This window comes from Chaetodon auriga, chromosome 20 (assembly GCF_051107435.1).
Source record: "Chaetodon auriga isolate fChaAug3 chromosome 20, fChaAug3.hap1, whole genome shotgun sequence".
NCBI classification, from domain to species: Eukaryota; Metazoa; Chordata; class Actinopteri; order Chaetodontiformes; family Chaetodontidae; genus Chaetodon; species Chaetodon auriga.
Window position 1 is genome coordinate 2,700,790 of NC_135093.1, and position 25,847 is coordinate 2,726,636.

A 25,847-nucleotide genomic window follows, 5' to 3' on the forward strand; every position below is an offset into this window, starting at 1 on the left:
TCTACCGGCAGCTTCACCCTACTGTGAGCTGGCTCCGTGTTCGGCCAGGATGGCAGAGGGTTGGGAGGGGTGGGGGGGTGAGGCTTTAGCACAGGAGCTCCTGCTTACCCTAAAAGTCCCTCTCACACATAGAATCACACTGAACCTCTCGGCTCATACCGCTGGAAGTGAGACAATGAGAGCAGGTCAAGACATGATCAGAACCTGCTGGAGACGCTGATGGAGATAAAAAGAGTGAAAAAACTGATTTGATCTGAATGACACAAGCCTAAAGGATGAGTGTGGTGTCACTCTACGACAAACAAATCCCACGAAAAGACCAAAACCAACAGTGTCAATTGTTGGTTTGGGTCTTTTCATGCAATGTGCTGAAGAATGAAAAATATAGAATATCACCAGTCTCATCCTTCTAATTAAAATATAAAATTTGTCTGCCGAGCAGAGATTAATCATTATCTTTATCCTTCGCTGACTGTGGATGTTTTCTTCAAGTAAACAAGCTTGAATCATAAGAACACGTTTCATTTGTTGACTGATGCCGTCTTATTTATGTAAAATACAAAATCATTCTTCAAAGTAACCAGTAACAACTGGGCTCAGATAAACGGAGTCCAGTAAAAAGTACTTTCTGTGAATAAATGAAATATAATCTATGCTTGAATCGAATGGTCCTGTGTGGCGTACAGGTGTACGCAGGTGATGTGTTGTTTCGTACACCTCACCTGTGGACATGCTTTCCCCTGGAGACAAACCATCCAGGAGACCCGTGGAATGCTCCAGAGACTGGGGACTGGTGCCGGGCGTGGTGGGGGGCTGAGGAGGAGGTAAGTTGGGCCTCTGCCGGGGGGGCTTGGGGGTCGGCCTGGCCTTGGTGAGGGTCCCGGCCAGCGAGGGCGGAGAGGAGAGGGACGGGGTGTTGGCCATCTGGGCGATCTGTCCCGGGGAGCCGATGGTGGCGTATCCCTGCGGGTAGCTGAAGCCGTACGGGGAGGGGGTGCTTGGGGGAGTGGGCGACAGGCTGACCGGAGACGGCTGACCTGTCGACTGGTCGGACATGGCCCCTGTCTGGCAGTACGGGCCCTTAGGTGGGATCGGGGCCAGCTTCTTTGCTGCAGAGAGACCAGTGAGAAAAACGTTATAGAAATATTACAAACCGATGATATTTAGCTCCTGATGTTCAGACGGAGCCGCGTCACTGCAGGAGAACAGCTGGAAGATGATGACTTAAAGTCAGAGGAGTGGTCTCTACAGGCTGCAGGCACGATGGGCTTTAAGGCGGATCTGTGAGACGAGCGACAGTCTGTGTGGTTTAATTAAAGGGTGACTGTGCGGTGCTTCAGTTAGGTTTGTTCAGGTTAAAAAAAAGATAAAAATCAAAGCAGAAGCAAATTCTGCAGCCTGACAAGCAGAGTTACAAATGACAAGATGTTACGTTGAACTCCTTTTTGCCCTCATGTCAGATATGAAGTGTTTTGTCTGATATTGAAGCATCTGACCTGACTCACTGTGTGAAGATTCGTTTTTCTCTTTTGTGCAGCACTACATGAAGGGAAACGATGAAGTAAAACACATTTTACTGACTCATCTGACACGAGAAGTGCATCTTATAACTGTCTCATTCCCCAGTGGCTGAGGCCACACAGCAGGGTTACCTCTCCTCAGGGTGTGCGGGCTGTGCTCAGAGTGCTGCGACTGTCCACTAGAGGTCACTGTTCCCTGGATTCCCTTCTGTCCGATCACAGGAGACAGCTCCTTGTTCTTCAGGGTACTGAGGAGAGAGCGAGGGACCCAGGAGTTACAAGCCAGCCGTGCATCTCACTGCTCTTTAATGATATGGCAACCCTGTAAATCTCTTAGCATATTAAAGAAATATGAGATCACCCATAGTTCAATGTCAGACTGCCTGAGTGACCACTGTGGCAGACAGACATGTCGTCTATACTGCAGTGCAGCAGAAGCAGTTCAAAAATCCCAAATAAACCCTAATGGCTTAATGGATTTTCCTTACTTTTACAGCGCAGCGCAGCCAGAATGCCAATGGGAGGAGGGCCTGAAGGTCACACCGTAACCAGTTTATGCTCTGACTGACTGTCAGCCCGCTCTCACTCAGCAGATGAGGCATGAATGGATGACTGAAGCTGCTCGGATTTAAAGTCCGGGTGGAGCAATGCACACGAGCATCTGTGGGCATCCTTCCAATGTCAACCATAACGATGTTCAAGGCGCTTCAGCGTACATCACCGTGTCCTTTTCAAGGTCTGATTTGCAGTCTACCACTCTGGGCTGACTGGGCCCACTGGTATGACTCATTAACGCCCACTTTTATAATGATATGCACTGAAAGCTTTGAATTTCCTTTGTTGCCTGGCAACCGGCTCCTGAATATCCTGGCAACATGGAAAGTTAGGGATTGGATTCGTGGCTATTAAATTAAAGATGGATCTAATAATGGCATTCCTAAAGAGCATTGATTTCCATGACTGACGGATGCACGACCCGCGGGGCCTCCCCTCGTTTGTGTGTGAGCTGTGTTGAAGTACGAGTTAAGCAGGGTTCTGTATTTACCTAGTCAGCTTGGCTCCTCTCTCCCGGCTACAGGCACAGGCTGCCCATGGAGGGGGAGCAGATAGGGGGGTGTTGGGGGGTTTGGGGGAGCCCAGGAACAGATCGTGACGAGTAAGAACGAGCGGGGGTTTGATGTAAAGGGTGGAGCCGTTGGTTTCGGGCAGGGCCGCATGCGAAGCGTCGGACGGGGAGGCCTGTTTGGGCAGGTGCAGGGAGCTGGGTTTGGGGTTGGAGTTGACGTCAAGCTGCTGAGGGGACGGGCAGAGGGAGTGGGGGAGCGGGGGTGGGCTGTAGCCAGAGCGGCGGGGGGGAGGGGACGGGCCGGGAGGCACGGATTCGGGACTGGGAGCGACGGGACGCATACCCGGAGGTGCTCGGGTGTAGAAATGGTGGTGAGGGAGCGAGAAGGAGGAGCAAGAGGAGGAGGAGGAAGATGAGGAAGAAGGGTAAGGGGGAGGCAGCCGCTCCTCCTCCGGGGAGGGGTAGGCGTAACAGGAGTCCGACCAATTGGAGGATGCATCATCCGAGCTGCAATGATAAACATATCAATGTCTCACGGGGAACTGAGCCGGTCACCAGAGGCTGAAAGTTAAAGGGGAGGAATTCATTAGTCTGTGGAGGTGAAGGGAGGCGGGGGGTGCTGGTTTGTACGTTTAGGTTCGGTCCATCGTGAGGAAGGAAATCAGGAGAATGTGAATTATTGTGTCAGGAGGGAGTCAGGGCTCCGGGGGGAACAGCACGGAGGAAATAAAGAGGAGGTGCTCGTGAAAATCCTCACAAAGTAAAACAGAAAAGTCAGTCACCTCATCCATTGCAGGGCCTTGCGACAATGGACGCTTATGCTGTTAATGATGCTCGGACTGATGGCAGAAACAAAGCAGACGTACAATTCATGCACATGCAGCAATGAACCATCGCTACTGAACTCTGTCCACACGTTACGTAAAAAAAACACCCTGAAGAAACAGACAGACAGACGATGAGCTCTGACTCCACACATGGTTCAAACTCAAGGATGAGAAGACGTAAAGAGAAAACAGCACAGTTTGATTCATCAGAGGCGAGACACCAGGGGTCACACAGAGCCGACGAGGCGAGGGGATGAGCATTTCAAGGGGGGGGGGGGCAGCGACAGACAAGAAAACGTGGGTAAGAGCGGACTGTTCTGGTGTCAGCTGCAGGACGCAGCGGCACACGCGGCGGGAGGGGGAGCAGCAGCAGGTGGGGGTGTTTGGGAGGAAGGTGTGAGACAGGAGGACGGGGGGCACGACAGCCTTACCTGGCTCGGTCGCTGCTAGTGGGAGGAGGGGTGGGGGAGGGGGAGGCAGAGAATTCCCCAGGCTGCTCAGGGATGAGAGCGTCAGTGGGCGGGGTGGGGGGATGCACGCTCGGCGGCGTGGAAGAGCTTTTACGCGAAGAAGACGAGCCCCTGCGCGACACCCAAGAAGTGTCCATCACCCTGACACCCATGCTGCAGTGGGACAGAGATGCACAGCCAATCAAATCAAGGGAGGGCGTGTGTGAGGCTCGGGGTGGGGGGGGGTCACGTTTCCACACCTGCACAGGTCGTCGGGGGGATAAGCTGGACTGAGGCCTGACCCTGGATCAGCGTCCAGGGTCACACAGCCTTGTATGGCTGTACTTTGATCTGTAGCATGCAGCAACATTTCATCTGTACAGTGTCTGACTTCAAGTCCTGTTCATGACACACTGTCCTGCAGGTGATGACGTGTGAGTGAGGTGAGATGTTCCATGTTTGATAACTGAGCAGTTTGGATGAAATGAACAGGAATAAGATGAAAGGTACGGTCCCTGAAAAAAGGGAGTTCAACATTTTGGGAGACAGCCTCATCCACTTTCATCAAGAGTGAGATGAGAAGATTGAAACCTCTCATGTCTGTCCATTCAAAATGAAGCTAGGCATTAGCTTAGCATAAAGACTGGAAACAGAGGGAAACAGCTAGCCTGACTCTGTCCAAAGTGTGCCTGCCAGCACCTCTAAAGCTCACTAATCTGTACAAAAACTAATGTTTAAAAATGGCCAACTGTGGTTTAATAGGATCTGACTATTTCCTGGTTACCAACAGTAAGAAGCCAACTGCTGTGTCTGTTTCCCTGCGTCCAGTCTTTATGCTAAGCTAAGCTAGCACAGACATTAGCAGGTGGTGACACTAGCAGAAAGGCAATAAGACTATTTCCCAAAACATCAAAATTTATTATTATTTTAATCTTAAGTTTATTATGATGGGAAGTGAAGGAACTCACTGGTAGTTGGCTAACACTAAACAACAAGAGGCTGAACAGGTTTATCCAGTGCCAGAAACTGCAGATTCTACTTATGCAAACATAGAAAGAAAGGCCGGCTTTGTCCATGTCACCCATTTGTCACCTCACTCTGTTGGAGACATTGAACTATAGGAGTCCAACACACACACACACATGACAGACGCTTCCTGTCAACAGGCAGCTGAGACGAACAGATGACGGACAGACCGATGAGAGGATGACTGCACGAGAAGGATCTATACTGTACCTTTGTATCTTCCTAATGCTGCATAGTTAAAACAGAGACAAGCACAGTGAGGACAGGAGCAGAGATCGTGGAGGACACAGTGTCCCCGCGCTCATTAACAGCATCGTTATCAAAGCAGACCAGGAACTTTGGCAGGATCAACTTTACAGACAGCAGCCAAGATGGAGGAGCAAACGGAGGGGCCGGCCTGGCAGGAGGCTGCGAGGGACGAGAGTCATGCTGAGAGTAATGAGGAGAGCGATTTGAGGAGTGAAGTGTGCCCCCCCTCCGCCCCCCCGAGGAGCTTCAACCACCACAAAACCCAGAGAGGAAATTATTGTTCCATTTAACCTCGATTAGGTCAAACCTTTCCTGATGGATACAAGAAAATCCCCTGAAATACTGCAGAGTGGTTCGTTTGCAATGGTCACGGTTAGAGTACGTTCATGCATCGTGTTGGCCAAATGTTTGTGGACACCCGTCAGTCCTTTATGTACTTTGGGGACTTTGTTTTTCTTCATGAAAATGTTATCGCTACAGGACACAGGGCTAGTTAGAGATTAATACCACTCTTATATCCGTCCAGTAAATATGAAGCAACGGCTAGTTAGCTTAGCTTAGCATAAAGACTGGAAACAAAATCTGGCTCACCAATTTACATGTAATATCTCATGTAGACAACAAAAAGACTCCAGGAAGTCTCTGCTCTCGGCCAAGAAGTAGGCTGGTCTTTATGCTATGCTAAGCTAACCGGCTGCCTGTGGTCGCTTCATATTTGCTGTACAGCGTATTAGTGGATTTCCATGAAATGAGATCACACATGGATGCATCCATAGACTTTGTTCAGGTGTCCGTATACTTTTGGCCACTTAGTGCTTCTTATTTTCAACGTCCTTTAACGGCTAACTTTCTTGATACCTCTAATTATATTTTATCACCCAATTTGTTAGAGCACCACAGACGACGTCCAGCCACGGCTCTTATACGATATCTAAAAAATAAAGTACCACACTCTGCAGTTTTTTCTACCTTGTATGTAACCTTGTATGTCCAGTCTACCTATGAATTATGCTCACTGCTCAGACTAATGTAGAGGGTAAGTGCAGCGTGTCCTTCAGCTGGTCCTGCTGGGGACAGAGCAGGATGGGAGATTATGATTTGACGTAATGTTTTTATTCCTCACATGACGGGAGGGCAGCAAATGTTGGTGTCTCAACATGAATCAACGTTTGACAGGCGTGTGCGCTAATTAATATTTAAAATGCAACTTTACAACTGTGTCAGAGCTAAATCTGAAATCTTTTGTAGTTAAAAAGTGAGACGGCCTCCCTTTAAAAGCGGCGGCAGCCTCTTTGTGCTTGTTTTGTCCTGAGGAGTGTTTCTGTGCTCCTGTTGAAAGCTGAGCTCTATTGATCAGACTCGACACACACACACACACACACACACACACACACACACACACACACACACACACACACACACACACACACTCGGCCCTGGTTTAATTAGCTGGGCTACTTGTGGTCCCCGGGCTGCAGAGCTCAGACTCCCCGCAGGGCCTGATAAGACCAAGGGTGTATTAAAGCATTAAAGAAAGAGACACAGAGAAAGAAAGCCACTGGTTTTCAGCTAATCCTCCAAAAGCTTGAGGATTGTCAGATTCCTCATTTCACAGACTAAATGTCATCTCTCTCTCTCTCTCTTTTCTCACTTTCTCACTCGGCTGCTTAAAAAGCTCGGGGCCGCTGCTGCAGATAAAGAGTGATACAGTATTCTGTCCATCCACCTCGTAGTGAAAGCGAGCTTTCCGCTGAGGTCACGTCTCACATGAAACTCGTGTAATCGGTGGAGAATCCTCCTGCTCTCACTCCACATGTGCGACCCTGTCAGCCGGCAGTCACGCAGAAACTTTTCGTGCCTCCGAGTGGAAAAAAAACGTAAAGCTCACTCGTCAGCTCAGCTGTCACTTAGGATGCACGGGGAATGAGGCCGTGAGGACACGGCAGAGGTGGAGGAGACTGCTGATGGGTTCAGAGACAGAGCGACACGACGGGGAGGATTTGGAGCAGCGGACTCTAAAAGACCAGTTTTACCCCACAGCTCTGGTTTGTTTAGCCGGCGTTTTACAAGCGTACTGATGTTAAAGGATGCAGCACTTTGAGGGGGCACAGTTTAATTACTGCATCTCTCTGTTCGGTGATGCCTTAACTTTTCATTAAGCTGCGTCATCAGCTCGTATTTTTAATTTGTCCAATGCTTAGCTGAGCATGCTGAGCTCCTAAACATTAGCATGTTAGCGTTGTAGTTATGAGCCGCGTGCTGGTGTTAGCATTTAGCTCAATGCAGCTAGCACGGCTGCGGACTCTTTGTCCTTCTGTTGCGCTACTTGCAAACAAGAAAAACTTGCTTTGCTGTTTACAGTAAGTCAGCAACGAACGCATCATTGAATATTCAACTTCACACTTCAGTGACAATTTTGGGAAATATGCTTGTTCGTTCTCTTGCTAAGAGTTCGATGAGAAGACTGGTACCACTCTCATGTCTGCACCTTCTGTATGGAGCTAGAACCAGGGTGCGATTAGCCTAGCTTAGCATAAAGCTTTTCTGGAGTAAGAAACTACAAACTTGTAGTTTTTCCATTTCTGTGTCTCCTGCTGAATTTAGCTCCGTCCTGAACACAAAGACATGAGAGTGGACTCAGTCTTCTCATTTCATTCTCGTCATATTTCCCAAAACGCTTCAGGAGTCTGAAAACCGATCAAGGAGATGCAGCTTTTGTTGTTAGTGCTCTGGTTCCATGGAATAATCTGCACCTTTCTGGAAGTCCTCCACCTGCACACCTACAGTATCTGTGACTGAGCGCCATCATCTGCCCTTTTCTAACTTCACACATCTTCCCTGATCTTCAGAATTTGGGCGTAATCCCCTGCAGCTGAATGTGTCTGTAAGTGTCTCCAGACGGAGGGGTCGTACCCGTCCTTCTTATAGAACTCCAGCATCATGTTGTCTGTGGCGACGCTGAGCGGCCGTCGGCTCTGGTCGTTCTGCCTCCGGTCGATCTGATCCATGTCCGGAGACGGCATCGAGCTGTAGTTGGCGTTGTGGTTGGTGTGGACGGGGCTGCCGTAGTTCCCCGTGACGTTGAACTCGATTTCTGAGACAGCAGAAAAGAAACAAGTCAGATTTAAAGTCGATCCTCGGCGCTGGAAACAGACATGAGACTCGTTTCCTCCCTCCTCACCTCCGGGGAAGAACCAGTCGGCGTGCTGGATGATGGGTTCGATGATGCCGACGATCTGCAGGGACACCGTGGTCATCATCTCCGTGATGTTCCTGCAGCGGACAGACAGGAGACGGAGACGTTTTTACGGTGGGACGTCGAGGAAACGTCTGGATGGGAAGACTTTCTGCTCAGGCAGCGATTAACAAAGTTTCATGATATTAGAGAAGCATTAAAAGGAGGAAACCATTCCAGAAATGTTGGCTATTAAAACACTCATTAAAAGTTAGAGAGGGATAAAGAGTTTTTAAGATTCACACAGAGATATGAGGGAGCTGTCCTTCACCCCTTCCACACTGCTTAGTCATCATCATCATGAATGTACGTCTCCTGGAGCCTCGTGCTTATTGGCCATTTGGCTGTTAGCACTTAAAGCGCTCTGAGCTCTGAGCTCATGAATATTAGCACTTTGAATTCTCCACAGAGAGAACGAGTACAGAGTCTGACTGTCGGCTACAGTTACTGCACGAACAACAGATGACTTTCCACATTTTTGTGACTCGAACAGGAGTAAATGGTGCATTTGTTGGGGACTATTTGGAGCAGCAGACAGTCAATGAACTTGTGCGTCTCTGCTGTCGTACCCTTCGTTGTGCATCCACAGCAGGTTCGGTCCGAGGACAATCGCGATGTTTCCGGGCGTCATCTTGTTCACGTCCTGGTATTCGGTCAGTTTGGAGAGGAATTTGATCAAATACCTGTTAACACAGATACAGGAAAGAGGTCAGCCAGTGAAAACACGACTTCAGGTGAGAGCCACGGCGAGAGACGGACACTGACACGTTAAGTTATTTGAAGCTGATGTCTGATTTTGGGCTACACTACCGAGGTGCTTTAAAGCTCCCGTTCCTGCTTCAGAAAAGGGGCTTCTGGGATGTGGGCTGGAAATATCCTGAATTTAGCAGAGATGCTGCTTAGTTAAACAGAAACCTTTCAGCTGTCTGTCGATTCTGGGACGAATGTAAAGCCACATTCCTGCAGATCCTTTTGTTGTCATGTAGGTTGGACAAGTAAAACGAGACACGTAAAGTGAGAAATGTGGGAAATAACAGGACAGTACTGAGCTGTACTCATCACTCCAGGTCAGGAGCCCCACCCTGACCTCTTCAGCTTTAAATGAGCTCCATGTCCCTCAGCAGACGTACAGCCTCCTGTACGCAGCGTCACGGCCGTGGTGAGAAGAAGTGAACTGAGGCTCATTATTACAGCAAACTATTGTCACTTTTTCAGAGCCCTCGGGGGTTTTCTGAGCTCCACAAATGGGCTAGTGTGTTTCTGAGGCTCTGTGCGAGCAGCTGAGCTGAATGACTCATCCTGAGCTGAAGTACAGCTGAATGAACATCAGGCAGCTCATTCCAGCGAGCAGCGATCATCTGGACGGGTCTGACAGGTCTCCTCAGAGGACGGCCGTCTAAAAATACGCCTTATTTGTGCGATTTGATGATGACGCTGACAAGAGCTGCAGTATCTCGCCCCTTCAATTTCCCTCCCGTCCCGCTCTCTCCCCCTCTTCCTCGTGCACCTCCTCTTTTTCTCTTTTGATCACCAGACAAGCCCACGACTCGTCTTAATCCAGCAGCAAACAGAGCTGCACCTCAGCCGTGAAGCCTCCTCCTCGGCACCGTTTCACACCGAGGTCAGCGGGTTTTTTTCCTCCGGCAGGTGTCGATTAGAGGCCTCGCCGAGGCTCCGAGTGACTTTCCTTCAGTGCAGAGATGATTTGAAGATGAAAGGTTTCAGTGAAGAGTGAGGAGGAGGCAGGAGGGGAGGAAGAGGGAGAACAGGGCGGCGCTCTGCGTACGCCCAGTTGACTGTTGATGGTTTGACACGAACCTTAATTTTTAATCAGTTTTCCAAATAAAATAAAAGTTAAATAAAACAATAATCAGTTAAAAATCCAGACTCGTTAAAGTATATATGAATGTATATATATGAATTCTGCCACATTAACATGAGATTTAATGTTGGATGTTTTCCGTCTTGTCGCAGTCTTTTCCAGCAAAATGTCCGTGTACGTATTGGATTTCTCCAGGAGGAAAGTATTTTCTGCTGGAGTGAACTAAGCCAAGCAGTTTGAAAGCGGTTACTCAGTCAGCCATGTTTTTTAATTAAAAAAAAGACCCAGAATTCACAGCAAATTAGAGAAGAACCAGACAGCTTTGTGTAAGGCATGAATTTAGACATCTATCTGAGGTCTGAGCGATGGCTTTAACCGGCTGACTCCGTGGTGGCCTGGAAAAATTACGCCACATATGAGTAAACAGGATCCAGCCGAGGACCACAAGGAGCGCAACATGGAAACTGTGACTCACTTGAAGTTGTTGTTGTTGGCGGGGGGCAGTTTCTCACAGGCGCTGTGGAGAGCCTGCAGTCTCTTGTCTTGATCTTGAATGCTGCCGGACGACAGAGAAGGAATACATGAAAGAAGAGGAAGGTTGAAAAGTTCGAGATTAAGTTGAGAAGAAAGACTGATGGAACAACAACGTGACACTGAGAGGATACGGACTTGGAGGCCTGGATCCAGTCGTTGTAGAGTTCATATGTCATTAACGGCTCAGGGAGCTCCCGCAGGTACGACTTCAGAGCACCTGGAGAGGACAAAACAACACAGAGCATGTGCTGAATGCATGAGGTGAACATACGAGGATGACATGCATCCCCCTTGTTTAGCTGCCACCCCCTCAGAGCAGACACGTTGGTCCTGACCACGGCTCTGAAACAATATTCTTTACACACTATAAATGCTCAATTCCATAGTATTCTACAGCCGAGGTGCTGTCCTGGGAAATCAGTTGCCTGTTCAATGCGTTTCCTGCGGCTGTGGCGCTCCAGCGTCTATATGACGACCAGCAGGTGGTCTATTAATATACAGCATGAGTGAGACAGGGGGACACAGCAGGGGATGATTTCTGAGAGGAGAGAAAGCTGGACGATGATGATGAGCAGGAGGCTCCAGCTGTGGCCTGCTTAGCACTTCAACACAGAATCAATTCAGCGGAATACACAGTGTTCAATAACGCCTCTGGCTTTTGTTGTGGAGGTAATTTCACATCACCGCGGGGAGAACAAACCGCTGCAGAGGACTGATGCACGTAGGATTTAAGTCTGGATCACAGTGTAATTTCCTGCACCTGACTCTGTTTTGGAGGCATTACTTATTCATTTTAAGCGTTTCCCAGGTTATCAGGCCGGAGTGCAGCTTCCCCCGACAGTGAAACCAACTTGTTTAGACTTCGAGAGGCTACTCTGTATTCTCAACTACAAACCCATCATGTCCAGGAAACCTGTGTTCTCCAGGGGGATCCAGCTGGGAGCGCCAGGTTTCACTAATCCCCGGAATTGGAAACCAGCTCTCTAATTTACAGGATGTTTAAGAAGTCAGATTACTACAGAAAGCCAACTGTAACCCACTGAGTCTTCTGCATCCATCTACCATCCAGGGGCTGCTTAGATCATTAGGCCCTGCAGTGGGCATCAGGCTGTGATGTCATAAACCCAGTGCACCGTCTGACAGGCGACACCATCATCTAGTCCTGACCTTAACCTCCCCTCTAATCCTTCTGACCGAGCCTCATCTCTACTCTGCATCTGTTCAGGCTAAACCACTGGAAACCACAGCCTCATCTGAGTGTCCGACCGATGGTCCTCCCTGAGATCCCTCTCCTGGCAGCTCAACACCCAGTCACACCATGACTCATGTGACCCTAAAGACCCTACATGAGTGGGACTCCCCACCAGTCAGTTAGAGCTGAAGAAGCCTCTGGGATGAGAGGAGAAACGTCTTTGAGAATCTGAAGCTGAAGTCCAGTTTTCTTTAGCACTTCTGTGCAGCCTGTATCATGACGCTCAGAAACAAGACTCCAGCTCCACGCAGCCCACCTACTCCGATACTACAAGCTCTTCAAAAAATAAACAGAAAACTATTTCAAACGGCGTTTGATCCGAACTGGTGGGCGGAGGCGTAATATTCCGGCGCTGACGAGGAAGGCGACGGCTGACTGAGCTTCTCTCCGACTCGTCTTCTTCTTCTCTGGTCTGCTGCGCTCGGGGATACGTGGGACGGATGACAAACAGCACAGTCAGGGCATCCCTCACTGGGCGACAGCTTGGAGGCTGCTGTCGCTCTGTCTGTCGCTCTGTCTGTCTGTCTGTGTACACGAACACGTCGGCGTGTCTGGATCTGTGTACGTACAGGCCTGCTGTCTGTGGGTGGTGCTAAATAAACACTCGATTCAGGGAACTGCTGTTTGCTGCATCTAGAACAAAAAGCCTGCTGCTTTTCATTGAGGCTGATGGAAGATGAACCCCTGCACACTCCCACCCCCCATCAGGACCACTACCCCCAGTGGGACAGGCTCACAAATTAGATTTTCTCTTCCAGCTAACCCAGTGTAATATGGCGTCATTAGAGGGACGACTCATCTCTCTCCTTCTCCACACGCTCCAGTGAACACAGCTGACTGACCGGCTTTCATTTGATATCTAATAAAAGAACATTGTGTCTTCAGCTCTTGTGGGTTTTATGTTGACCCGGAGCACCGAGGAGGCTTTCAGATAGCCAGAGGACAGATTTACAAAAAGAAAACGTTTGCAAACGAGCAAACCAAGTTACCGTCTCCTTCATGGTTCACTCAGGGGTGTGGCTCACCTGGATGTTTGTGTAGGAAATAACGAATGTCAAACTTGTCATAAACCTCCTGTTTCAGCCTGATGAATGCCACCTGTTCATCAGGAGTGACTGACCAAACTAAAACTTGTCTGTTTGTGAGAATGTTTCATTCACACAAACCTAAAACAAACAACTGCAACAGCCTGACAGCAGACAAACAACACCTGTTATAATAGAGCAGAAAGAGAGAAGAAATGGTTTGACGCAGATCAGACTGTATAAGTCCCAAAATATTCCATTAAAATGAATAATAATAGAATAGAATAGAAATAGATAAAAATAGAAAAGAAAGAAGAAAAAATAAAGATAAAAGCTCTTAATGAGCAGTCATGGCTGTTTCTGTGTGAGCCTCTTTACAACGCCAGACCACATTCTGAGTCTTTAGCTTTAGAGACTTTTAGTGTGTCCTGCTTAAAAACAATTACGCTAACAAACAAGACAGTAAACCACACAGGTGGCGTGCCAGATGACTACATTTTATCAGTTTAGAAATCAGGAAATAATCTCACTGTCATGACAGCGGAGCACTGATTACACTGACGGCACTCGAAGGCACCGGAGGGCTTCTTCAGCGACGTCCCAGATGACAGATTTAAAAATGCAATTCTGTCAGGCTATAAATATTTTCCATAGCTCCTGAAAATATGTTGTGTCGGAGATATGAGGTTGTCATCTGACGACGGCATTATGCAGCCGTGAGGACGAGCAGCATCCTCAGAAAGAAAAGAAGATCAATAGCAGCATCATAAAAGCTTGAAAGCTTTTCTTTCTTTTGCGGTCCATCACGCTCCTGATTTAAAGGCAAACCGGCGACAGAAAGAAAGCAGCAGCTTCAGAAGATGAAGAGCTGTCGGACACTAATCCCACTTATATCTGGGATTGTTTATCGAACACCTCCAATAAAACAGAAACACAGCTGAGACGCAAACACGGACAAAAACCTGCCGCTCGACGAGCAGAAAGTCTAAAGTAATCTGTTGACTCTCGGGCGGGGCCGTTACAGAAGACGTTCAAGAGATCCGTCAGCAGGAAAATCACTGCTGAGTTCACAAATGACAGCTGAGGAATGTGCAGGAGAAACAGAAAAAGATCAAAAATATCATTGATTTCATCCAGCAGATCAGTTGGCGGCTTAATTAAGTGACGCTCATTCATTCCCAGTGTCCCCGTCCGAGTGGAAGTGAAGACGGTGCCAACTCTTAAATGTCCCCCTGGAAGGCGAGCGAGACCGTGGTGGGACCCAGTGTGCGGCAGCGGTGTGGATAGCTCACCTGCGATGGCGTGGGGGTCTGCAGAGTACTCCTGAACATCCAGCACGCCGCAGTCCAAAGACGCCTTCAGCTTCTTCAGTTTGGAGGCCGAAGGAGCGACTCTGAACAAACCCTGAGCAAAACCACGATGACACGAGTGAGGCCCATGCTAGCATTCGCTAGTTAGCATTAACTGTCTGAATGTCATTAGTATCAACGAAAAGGTTTGACCTGCGATGGCGCGAGAAACTGTGTATTTCAGTATATTCTAGTGTTTATTAGTACTTTCATGTATATAAATATGCATAAATTGATTTACACTTACAATTAAAGTCAGCTGCTACACATCTTTTCCCAAAAGATTCTCCAAACAAACACCTAATTACAGTCTAATTACTGCAGAAATGAAGTTATTCACCATGATAAACTTGTCTTTTTGTTTGAATCTCATAAAGATTTGTTGATGGAGAACATTTACTGTAGCCTCAATATGTCTCCCTGAAGCAGATGCACGGCTCGCTCGCCTGATAACAAAGAAATCAGGACATTTCTTACCGTCGCGCATTAATTAAACAGCGAAGGATTATTTGTTTCAGGCTCTGAGCGAATTGCTCTGAGGAAACTAAAATGTAATCTGGCCCTCATTAGATACCTTCAGTTTGACAGTGACCTCATCTCGGCTTCTGTCTCACCAGTGTGTTTGTTTACTGTGTTCGTGTGTGTCGTGTTAAAGCAGAAGCAGTGCGTCTGCTGTGCAGCCTGACCTCCTCCTGCATGCCACATTCCAGCAGCATGGTGACACAGGCCTCGATGGGGAAGGCAATATCTCTCCCGCTGAGCGCTAAGTGCTCCTCTAATGGCTTCCCGTAGCACGGTTTCTCCACCCAGGTCTCTGTCAAACACACAAGCACAATCACACAAACATCTGCGTTAGCATGCTGCTGAAGACAGACGCTAAAATTTCCTCTCCGGCTGCAGAAAGCTACCAAAACAAATGGGAAATACATTTTCTGGGTGACCTTAAAAGCCTCGAAAACCTTTTTTTATTCAGCTTCCTCCTCTCGGCGAAGGATTCCCACATCATCACACTATTTTTTTGTCGATTCTCCTCCGACTGGTTGACAAAAAGTAAGCGATGTAATTACCTATATGCATCATTTTCAGTTGAAGTGGGAGCTAGCAGCGGTTAGCTTAGTGTATTTGAGGGAGGAAAAGAAGTGAGAGTGCATCATGAGTGTGTTGGTCTCACTCACCCTGATGAGCTTTGATCTGGGGCAGGACGCTTTGAAGCAGCTCTAATGACTTCCTGTGGTACTCTGCCTGGACTTCTATCAGCTAGACAAAACAGAAAGAGGCCAGAGAGTCTGTGACGGGCACGCAGGATATTTTTGTTTCCTCCCTGATGTCACAGTCTGGACAGAGGCTGCACTTACTGTCTGGAAGTAGCTTGCATAGTCAATTTCTTTGGCCACAAAACTGTACATGTCTGCTGATAACTGATCCTGGTGGGAAAAAAACATGTGTTACACATGTTCAAACAACAAAATACACCAACAATGAGGAAGTTATACTCAAATATAAACAATCCTCTAAATGCAGATCTTAAGAACATGAAGATACTTATTTGCATTTGGATGTGAAACAAATGAACATGATGCATTAGACCATCAGGATTTTTGCAGAATACCTAAAGCCTGTTAATGTTTGAGCTTTGTAAAAGGATGAAGAGTCTTAAATTTGTCCTCTTTCTGTGCGACTACCTGTAGGCGAAATGAAGCCAGTTTTGCAGAACTGACGTGTGCGTGTGTCGTCTAATTTTAGCTCCACTTCCATAAGGTGTTGAAGTCAGGCAATGCATATGAGATGGAGCATATCTGCAGGAGTTTGGCAGGCATTTATAGGAAAGCAGTGTGGAATCAAAATATATTGCCTCACAGCGGTGCTCTCTGCTGTCCTGGAGAGGCCCAGCACGACATGTTTTCCATCGTTCCTGCACTGCCCACACCTGATTATCTGGATCAGCTGCATTCAGCCAAATAACAGCTGATCGGGTGTGGGCAGAGGAAGAAAAGATGGGAAATATGTAACGGTGGGAGCAGTTTTTTATTTGCTCACGTCAAAACCAAATTCTATTAAAATGTGCAGCTTTTGACAGAAGCCCACCTTCCTGCGCTGTGGTAACAATAAGTGGAGGTGAGTGAAAATCACACTGGAAACTCGACTTCTTTGTAATATTTCACCATTTGAAAGCTGAATTCACCTGCTGAATCTAAGTCCAATAATACATTTTTAACTCTGTTTTTGTCTCCACCAACTGACCAACTCTTCAGCTACGTTCATTAGCTAGTCTTTAGCCGTGTCTGCCTGCTGCTCAGCAGGTGGTGCACGATGTGTTTTGAGAGTGTTTTCTCTCTGGAAATAAAGAAAGACACTTAATTTACAGCATTGTGTAAATTAAATGTTGATTTGTAGTGAGTGAAGGTGGCGACTGACTCGACAGATCTCCATGCGGTTGGCTGCCTCCTCCATCTCTTCCCTGAGGTGGTCGGCCTTGGCTCCTGTCGGCTGCAGGTTGCTGGACAGTCCTGAAGACTTGGTGGACTGATAGTACCTGCGAAGAAAAGATTTTGTCAGTATTTCGATGGATTTGAGAGTTCCGTTCGAACATGAAGACCTCCTGGAAGACGTTTTTTATTTGCCTTCAGCAGCTTTACGCTTTTGTTCCTGAGAGCGATGATCATCCACAACTAAACCTGACAGCTAAACTGACTCATGGCAAACAGGGAAAACTGTTTTTAAAGAAGCCAATGAATTACTTAAGTCTGCACATCCTCATTCATTCAACTTCAGCTGTTTTCTCTTCACATTCTCAAACTGTCTGTCTGAGAGGTTTTCTGTCTGAGCTGCGTGTCTCTGGGTGGAGATAATACGTCGTGCTGCCAGAGGAGCTCAGCACTCAGCGGCATGATGGGAAAAACTGCCTGAGATTTGGGTCACTAACTGACGGAGTGGACTGCAGCGAGGAAAATCACATTTCTCCACGTCACTGCTCATAATGGCACCGAAATGACAGCGAATCGGCACAAAGAAAGTGTGGTGATTGCATGTTTCGGCCATCAGAAGCCTGTTTCTGATTGGACAGGAGAGGAATCTGCTCCGACATGATGATTCCGACGATTCAAGAAGGAAAACCAAGAGGTTTTCACACTTGTTCCAAAGTCTGAAGTTTCAAAATAACAATCTTTTCAACACTGAAAGACGGCAAATTCACAAAAACACAGGTCAGACCATTAAATCACAAAGTCAAGGATGCAGAAAGTTTTGAAGCTTTTGAGGCAGAAAGACCACGAAAACAGTCTTTCATCTATAATTGCGAGTGTTAAAGGTGCCCTGTGGAGTTTTCCTGTAAACAAACAAAAGTTCTGTTTACATTCAGCGTTACTCAGCAGACACACACAGTTAATCCTTCAGCTCTGACGAATGTGTTCAAAGCATTTCCTTCATCAGAAATCAAAGCAAACCTCATTTTTTTCCTGAGCATTCAGATCCAGCATTGTTTACATCCACGTTTGTTTGCTAGCAGTCGTCTCCGTCATTGTATTTGCTGGTACGTTACTGCAACAGAAACACTGAGGGCTGAAACTACAGCAGTGTAAATCACACTAGCCTTTTATTGGGCAGTTGAAGTAGTAGCAAACACATAATTATAACTGTTATAAATGACTAGTTATTAATTACAAAGATATCTAAGTCTATATATTTGCTTGCCAACAGCTAATTAGATTTAGTCAAGTGACCAGCTTTGCTAGGTTATATAGCGCAATGCTACGTTGACAAAACAGCCGCTATAATTGGCTCCTTCTTCCTTCCTAAGATCACCTGGTTACGATTCATTTTGGTTTATGATGAACTATCTGCTAAACCTAAGAGATTCCCACGAGCCTCAGTTACACTTTGTGCTTAGTGCTAATTCGGAAATGTTAGCATGCTAACACGCTAAACTACCATACTGAACACGGTAAACGTTATTGCAGCTAATCATCATCATGTTAGCATTGTTTTGGGAGCATGTTGCATGCTAACATTAGCATTTAGCTCAAATGACCGCCGTACCTGTGAGAAGCATGTCCACACAGAGCCGTTAGCATGGCTGTTTTACAAACTGGGGAAAAGGAGTTCGAGAGATGGCGGCACTTTCCAGGCAGGGGAGGTGTTGTTAGCAGCGACAGTGAATCAGGCCGAGCATGAATCACGATGGTCTGCGGTATCTGAACCCCGGGATGCCGTGAAGACTCAGTTTAACAGCGTGATGCACTACAGACTCCGCGTGAGAGCTGATACCAAAGAACGCTGCTATTTCCAGTGAAACGCTTCTGATAAATTCTTAATTTCACTATAGTTATTGAAATGAGACTCCACTGAATGTGAGATTTCCACGAGCTGTTGAAGAAAACTTTATTGGATAGGCACACTGGAGGAACATTACGCTGTAGATTATGTTCTAGAGTTTAATATTTTCTTCCCTCTTTTTGTTTCTAATATGCTTTTCCATTGTTTTGATTGCTTTCTGTATTGTTTCATCTTCGGTTTGTGTAATGAGTTTTATCTGTATATTTGGACCTGGAGAACTACAATCCTACACTTAATTTCCTGCAAATTTATACTTTTTGATGATAATTTTTTAAGTAATGGCCCTGATGAAGGTCGACTTGTTATTAAATATTTGCATTCAATGTGTAGCTGCTTTTTTCTGTTTCATCCTGTCTCGTAGCATCATGTCCCGAGCGCAGACAGAGTGCTGAAACTAGTCCCAAACAAATGCACCATTTCCTTCAGTTTGCTAAAAACTACAGTGAGCAGCCGCTTTAGGAAATTACTTTTTAAAAAGTATATGTTCATGCCTCCTTTCTAAAGATCCACAGAGTGCTGTTGTCAATAAAACAAATATAAAACACCACCAGTTTTATCCTTTAAGCAAACAGAACTAAATCAGCCGAAGCTGGCATTGAGTAAGGTTTTCAGTCTGACGGAGGCCTGGAGTGTGAGGAGTGTTGGCAGGTCCAGAAATACACGACTACAACTTCAGTGTGTGCGATCAAACCCCAGCGACGCTCACTGGGAGGCTTCAGGGCCGTCTATTCACAGGGGATGGAGTTTCTTTCTCACAACGCAGCGTAACAGACTCACCGTGTGCGTGCAGAGTCCATGTCCAGGACCAGTTTCGCTAAATGTTTCCTTTGTTTCTGGATGTTTGGGATTTCCACCTGAGAGGACAGAGAGTTTCCACTTCAGTCAGTTGTTTGTTGGTGTGAAAGAGGACGAGACACAGACTCAGTATTCAGAGGGTTCGCACCTGCTGCGGCAAAACTCGGCTCTGTGCATCTGTTCTTTGGTCTCATGAAGGTTAGTTTACTGAGTGAGCCTCATGTTCAGTGTTATTATTAGCTGCATGTAGGTGCAGCTCTGCGTGCATACGTTTAAACAGAAAGAACACAGAGCAGGTTTGCCTGAGATGTTCGATGTTCGGGGACTCTACATTCATTCAGAAGCTAATACAACAGATCAGAGGGCCTGCACACAGTTCGGTGCCTCTTTCTAATGAAGCACTGGACGTTTCCGTACCTCTGCGAGGTCGTACAGAGGCTCGACGACGTCTCTCTCGATGGTGAGCTCGAACAGGATGAGCTCCTGAGCGAGTCTGTCCTGCGTCTCGCCGCAGAGCTTCAGCATCTTCCTGCAACAGACGACAGCGGCAGCAAACATCGGTGAGCAAACAAAGAGCGTCCGTCACAGCGTGAAATGTAGACCTCTGAGCTGCTCGCTGCCACAGCCAACACGACGCCCTTCATCTGAAACGCTGACAGTCACACACTTTCTCTCCAAACCCTGCCATTAACAACAGTGATGCTCATACATGTGCTACGTGAATTAACTCAGCGAGGTGATGTAACACAGCGTAATCTACTACAGTGCATGTGTTTGTATTTTTACTCTTTCTCTTACGTATTATAAAACACACACAGATGATTCTATCTGCAGAAGTTATCGTGTTTGTAAAGGAGTTAAAGGGAAGCAGGATTTTCCTCACAGACAAGTACAGACTCATACAAATGTCATCAGTCATGACCTACTTGAAGTGTATTTATCTGCTGATATATCATTATTATTGCAGATATTTGCTGTAAATCTAACACTTAAAAACCTGCATCGTTGGCTCATTTCCATTCAGAGTTAAACTGTTTCCGTGTTTTGTCGTTGTCGAAATGTTGGAGATGTTTTGCTTGTTTTGTCTGTTTGAATGTGTTTCCTGCAGCTTCAGCGAGGCCTTCTGGTTAAACAGAGATTAAGGTAATGAATAAATGTGTGTGTGTGTGTGTGTGTGTGTGTGTGTGTGAGACGCTCACCCTAACAGAGACTCGTCCCCGAGCACCGCCGCCCCCTCCACCATACATTGTGCCAGTGTTGTGAGAGGAAGCTTCTTCTGCAGGGACGCAAACACACAAACAATCGATGAATCAGCCGCTCGACGTGTCGCTCACACACAAAAAACTGTGACTAACACACACGTCGCAGCACACACACACACACACGAACACCCTCACACTCTCTCAAACTGTTAAATATCATTCATTTGTTTGCTGTTGATTGTGATCGTGGAGATACTCTGTGACTGAGCGGCTGCTTTTATCATCATGTTTCATGTAATTAAAAGATTGTCTCGGTGTTCTCGCTCTTCCTCGTCCGGCCTTATCTGCTCCTCTCCACGAATATTATCGTTAAATAGCCTGCGTCTCACCGAGGGTGACCTGACAGACTTCTTGTCCACGTCCACGCCCTGCTGGCCCTGCAGACAGGCGGTCAGCTTCTTGTGCGTGCTGTGGGAAACCTGCTTGACCAGCTCCAGACGTTTCTCCACCTGACGGAAAGAAAAGACACAACGCTGAGCGAAAAGGAGATGAGACACACGATCTCAGCAGCCGGCCGCACATTCCACTTGTGTCTCATGTCATGTCGGTTTCGGGACATCCCCATCGGCAGTTACAGACGTGCAATTGCAGGCACTTTACGCCCCGAGCGAGAATAGAGTCTGATTAAAACCAGCAGCTCTGCAGCTGTCTGTCTGTCTGAGCTGTCTGTCTCTGAGGAGACGCATCAAAACAAGCTTCTTCTCAGGCGGTACACTTACACAAGACCACTACCTGTCTCACTCAGAGGCCTCTCATTTCATTATCAAACCAACTCAGTGGAACTGATGTCGCCGCCACTGAGGGCGGCATTAATCAGATCAATTACAGAGCTGCACCCAAAGTCAATCAGCGGGGACGTTCAGCCTTTTGTCTCACAAAGAGGTTCAATTTCAGCGCTCGTTAACGTCGCCTGGAGCTGTTTGTAAAAGTAATTTTATGCACGTCGAATAATGATTTTTCTTATGAGAGGCGGCAAACATCATACAGACTGAGGAGTATCACACACACGCGCACACACACACACACACACACATTCATTCATGAGTACCTGCAGTAGGTCTTCACTTAATACTTCTGTTTTTTCAGCCCTGGAAGAGAAGAGAAGAGAAAAGGAGGCCGTTAGGGTGGAGGGGGAATCGCTAAATTACATAACTAGTCACCGTGCGAACCATGCAACACGCACACACGCACACGCACACACACACACACACACACACACACACACACACACACACTACTCAATCAAAGTAATTACATCATTTGCTGAATTTCTGCACACATAATAAATACCATTACAGTTAGAGCCTGGAGCTCCTCATGAAACAGGAAGGTTTGTTTTTCAGCTGTTTCATGAGTCTCAGGTTGGAATACTGACTGAAAGCTGAGCTCAAACGTCCCTCAGGACGCTTTTTGGATGTTTGGACATTAATTGCGTTTCTATCTGTCCTGGAAGAAGGATCCTCCTTTCTCTCCTTTTTTTTCCTCATAAAGGAGGTTTTTTGTGGAGCTTTGTCTTGAATTTACAAAAACAGTGAAGGAACATGAATGTTTCATAAAGTTAAACTCCTCCTCAGTCAATATTTATGACAGCTAAGGTTAAATCCACCACATGAACGACGATCCAGAGCCATGACACACTGTTTATCAGCTCATAACAGAATAAGGCCCGATGATGTAATTATGTGCCTCAGTAAGATAAAATGTCACTTGATGAAATTACGGGAAAGCTTGTCGATTCATTTCCAGACAATGTCTGAAAACAATAATGATGAACCAAGAATTAAGAATTACCAACAAACCCAAAGTACAGCTGAGGCTGATGGGAACTTCATCAGTTTTCCAGGTATTTGGTCATGAAGTATTGAACAAATTGAAACTGTGACCTGATGAGAAAAACAGTTTTCAGCACCGTTTCATATTTTAAAATAGGTTCAGCGATTTCCTAAAATTGTAGAATAAAGTGCAGTGTCCGCGTTAACGGTGATGATGATGATGATGATGATGATGATGATGTCAGCCAGCGCAGCAGTGAGGCTCGCTGATGTGTTTTAATACATTTTGGACAATGATGGAGGAAGAAGACATATCAGGCTTTGGATGCACAGACTCAAAACTTGATTGGTTTTGGTTTTCTCATGAGATTAACTGACAATAAGAAAAATCTATGTGTGTATGTACATAATATAAGTATATCAGCCTGAAGAGAGACAGCTCTGTAATAATATGATGTCCAGCATTTAAAGAGACATTTCTCTGTGAGTTATTGGATTATCTGTTCCTTCGGGCCATTTTTTGAATATCACAACACAGATATCGACAACGAGCCACATGCAGACCTTAAGGTCAGCATACGGGGACGGAGGTGTGACAACAACGCTGATCGACTCTGTCGCTGCCTTCAGTGGATTGACAGCTTAACCTAAATCAATGCAGACATTACAACATGCGAGACTACGAGGAACTAAAGGTTAATAACAAAGTACAAGCTGTACTCTGGAGGAAAAGGCTGCCTGGAGTGTCGTGGCCTTTAGAAAACCATACAGCAATACTCTGACGTGTCGTATTGACGGACATCAAGCTGCAAAAGTCAAAATCTACAAGAGGAGAAACATTTCATCTCATTGAGACCAGCGTTCTGCTTCATATTGACCATCACTTCCTCTGTTGTAATTCTCATCTATAATTGTTAATATTTACAGAAGAACTAACTCCTGACACCCAACCACCCGTTCAATACACGCACTGAATGAGCGTTGAGTCCTCTCAGTGTAGATCCTGCTCTGAATACGTCTCAAGCTACTCTGACAGACACTCTTAGACGTCATTTTCTATCATTACTTTCACTGTTATTATCATCCTCGTGGCTGCAGAGCTCCAGGCGGGTAATACTGTAGAAAAAAAAAGCTGGTTTTTGAAATCTGTGCAAACATATTAATAAAGAGAACATCAGCATGTTTGCATCCGTCAGGGTTCTCGGACATAAACTTGTTTAATGAATCCATTGGCACAGATTTCTCTCTGTGAGTGGTTTCATGAGGTGTTTGTGTAGCTTGACAACGTACGACATCTTCTATCATCCTTGATTTAAAGAAGGAAAAACACGATGAAAAAAAGAAAACAGATTCCTCATGCAGGACAGACGTAAAATATATATTGTACACAGTATTCAGAGTAAACAGAAGTACTATCGTTTCAACATGGAGATATTAAATATTTAGCAAATAAAGCACATTACATAGGCTACCTAATTAAGTAAATAACCAAGATGATGTGTTTTTATTCAAAAACGGTAAAAAAAATAAACCACCAGTCAACAAAAATGAGACATAAATGCAAACTCTTTAGGGATAAAACTAAGGATTCATGAATTGTTCACTTCACTGTCACATGTAACACAGAAAAGCATCAAATCAAAAAATGAAAGAAGCTGAAAACAACAAATATTTGGTGTTTTTGCTTGAAAAACGTCTAACTGATCATCAAAATCGATGCAGATTCATTGACTGTCCGCTGACTCGTTGATTAAGCGCCTGATGTTTGCAGATGTAATCCTGATCTTGCTGAGTGATTCTGTAGTTTGGTCACGTTTCCTCCAAAGCCAGCGGAGGAAAAACAGCTTCCTCACGCACAGTTAGAACCATTACAGTCGTTTGTTCCAGCCATCAAACGTACAGCCGGTTAAACGATTAATAATCAATAAACGCAGCTCAGCACAGAGCAGAGAACAAGAAGCAGCGACGTACGCGACGATCAGGCTGCAGCCTCGCTTTCATCCAGCAGCTCTGCAAGATTCTCTTTGCTGCGTTATTGTCCAAAACATACGAGTGACAACCAGCCAGTAAACCTCAGCAGTGATTTTAACCTGTCAGAAACAGACGACAGCAACAGGCAGAACATGTTTGGAAGTCATGTCACTGACTCCATTTCATCCCTGCAGCTTCTGATCGTCTGCGCTCAAAAACAATCTGTTTTTTTTGTATTGATTCTCATTGACGATGATGTTCCTCTCTCCTGTCAGCAGCTTTGAGAGCTGAAGAACTGATCCGCCTGAGGTGAACCTCTGCAGCCCTGATGACAAACCTGTTCTCAAACAGGTGCAAGACGTTGTAAAATTCAAAATTCTGGCCGACCACATGCTTGTAACACCAAAAGCAAAGCAATAAAATGGCTCAGTCACATTAAAAAAGGCATGACTTTGTATTAAGGCGTCCTTCATAGATCATGCATGTGTTGAAACTTGATTAATGGTTTATAACTTATACAAACACTACTTTATAGGTGAGTTATCAGCCCCTTTATTCACTACAAAGATCCTTTCAATGACCTTCTGGTTTGTAATTTCCCCATAATTTTCTAGGTAATTTGGAAGAAGTTAAAGGGCCGGTACAGTTCAATTAATGACTAATTATAAAAGAATAACAAATAGTTCAGTTCTTTCAACTAAATTCTAACTTTCCCAATAATTACTACCAAAGTACAAACGTCTTTCAGTCGCACTTTACTTTAAATCCCCTAATTTAGCATTAATAGCCATAAATATTAAATGAATGATTTATAGCACATTAGTTCAGTCGTACGCAGCTTTAATTGACGACCCAGCGTGAAGGATTTGGTGGTGAGGTTACAGACTGAAACACGCCTCGCCTCGCCCTTCCCTACGGCGGCAGCTAGACATGTAAAAAATGAAAAAAACGCTCTAGAGTCATTGTCGGTTTGTCTGTTCTGGGCTACTGTAGAAACATGGCGGTGCAACATGGCGGACTCCGTGGAAGAGAGAGTGGATATTAAAAGCTTATTCTAAGGTCACAAAGACTCAAATATTCTTATTTTTAAGACATTATTCACTAATGAAATAGTGAATAGATATAGAATAGATCCTCCTAAATCCTGCACACTGGACCTTTAAGTACTTAAAGTAATGTACAGTGTTTATCGCCACCTTATAGGCTGCTTATCAATAACTTATTAACATTAATAATTGCTAATTTTTTCTTTTTAAATGTGGACACCCAGACGTTTTCCTTATCAGTGGCTTTTAACTGATCTGTGAAGCATTATGAAACTTATTATAAGCTATTAGTTCCAACATGTGAGCCCCGTATAA

General features: G+C 45.9%; 1 protein-coding gene across 6 annotated transcripts in view; it reads right to left on the reverse strand.

Moving 5' to 3' along the window:
- The window catches only part of LOC143338796 (rho GTPase-activating protein 44-like), a 69,886-nt gene that overhangs the window by 6,636 nt on the left and 37,403 nt on the right, over positions 1–25,847 (reverse strand). The window contains exons 2-21 of one of the 6 annotated variants that reach the window (XM_076759484.1): positions 21,792–21,831; positions 21,073–21,192; positions 20,681–20,757; positions 19,899–20,010; positions 19,464–19,540; positions 16,770–16,887; positions 15,710–15,778; positions 15,530–15,611; positions 15,041–15,168; positions 14,298–14,409; positions 10,864–10,945; positions 10,670–10,750; positions 8,942–9,055; positions 8,319–8,410; positions 8,051–8,231; positions 5,099–5,116; positions 3,845–4,036; positions 2,566–3,093; positions 1,653–1,768; positions 723–1,109 (exon numbers count right to left, since the gene is read on the reverse strand). In XM_076759484.1, the coding sequence (XP_076615599.1) occupies positions 723–1,109; positions 1,653–1,768; positions 2,566–3,093; positions 3,845–4,036; positions 5,099–5,116; positions 8,051–8,231; positions 8,319–8,410; positions 8,942–9,055; positions 10,670–10,750; positions 10,864–10,945; positions 14,298–14,409; positions 15,041–15,168; positions 15,530–15,611; positions 15,710–15,778; positions 16,770–16,887; positions 19,464–19,540; positions 19,899–20,010; positions 20,681–20,757; positions 21,073–21,192; positions 21,792–21,831 (2,726 nt within the window). Of the gene's footprint in view, positions 1–108; positions 162–722; positions 1,110–1,652; positions 1,769–2,565; positions 3,094–3,844; positions 4,037–5,098; positions 5,117–8,050; positions 8,232–8,318; positions 8,411–8,941; positions 9,056–10,669; positions 10,751–10,863; positions 10,946–14,297; positions 14,410–15,040; positions 15,169–15,529; positions 15,612–15,709; positions 15,779–16,769; positions 16,888–19,463; positions 19,541–19,898; positions 20,011–20,680; positions 20,758–21,072; positions 21,193–21,791; positions 21,832–25,847 lie in introns of all 6 variants that reach the window. The other 5 variants (XM_076759480.1, XM_076759483.1, XM_076759479.1 and 2 more) reach the window with 5 other exon arrangements.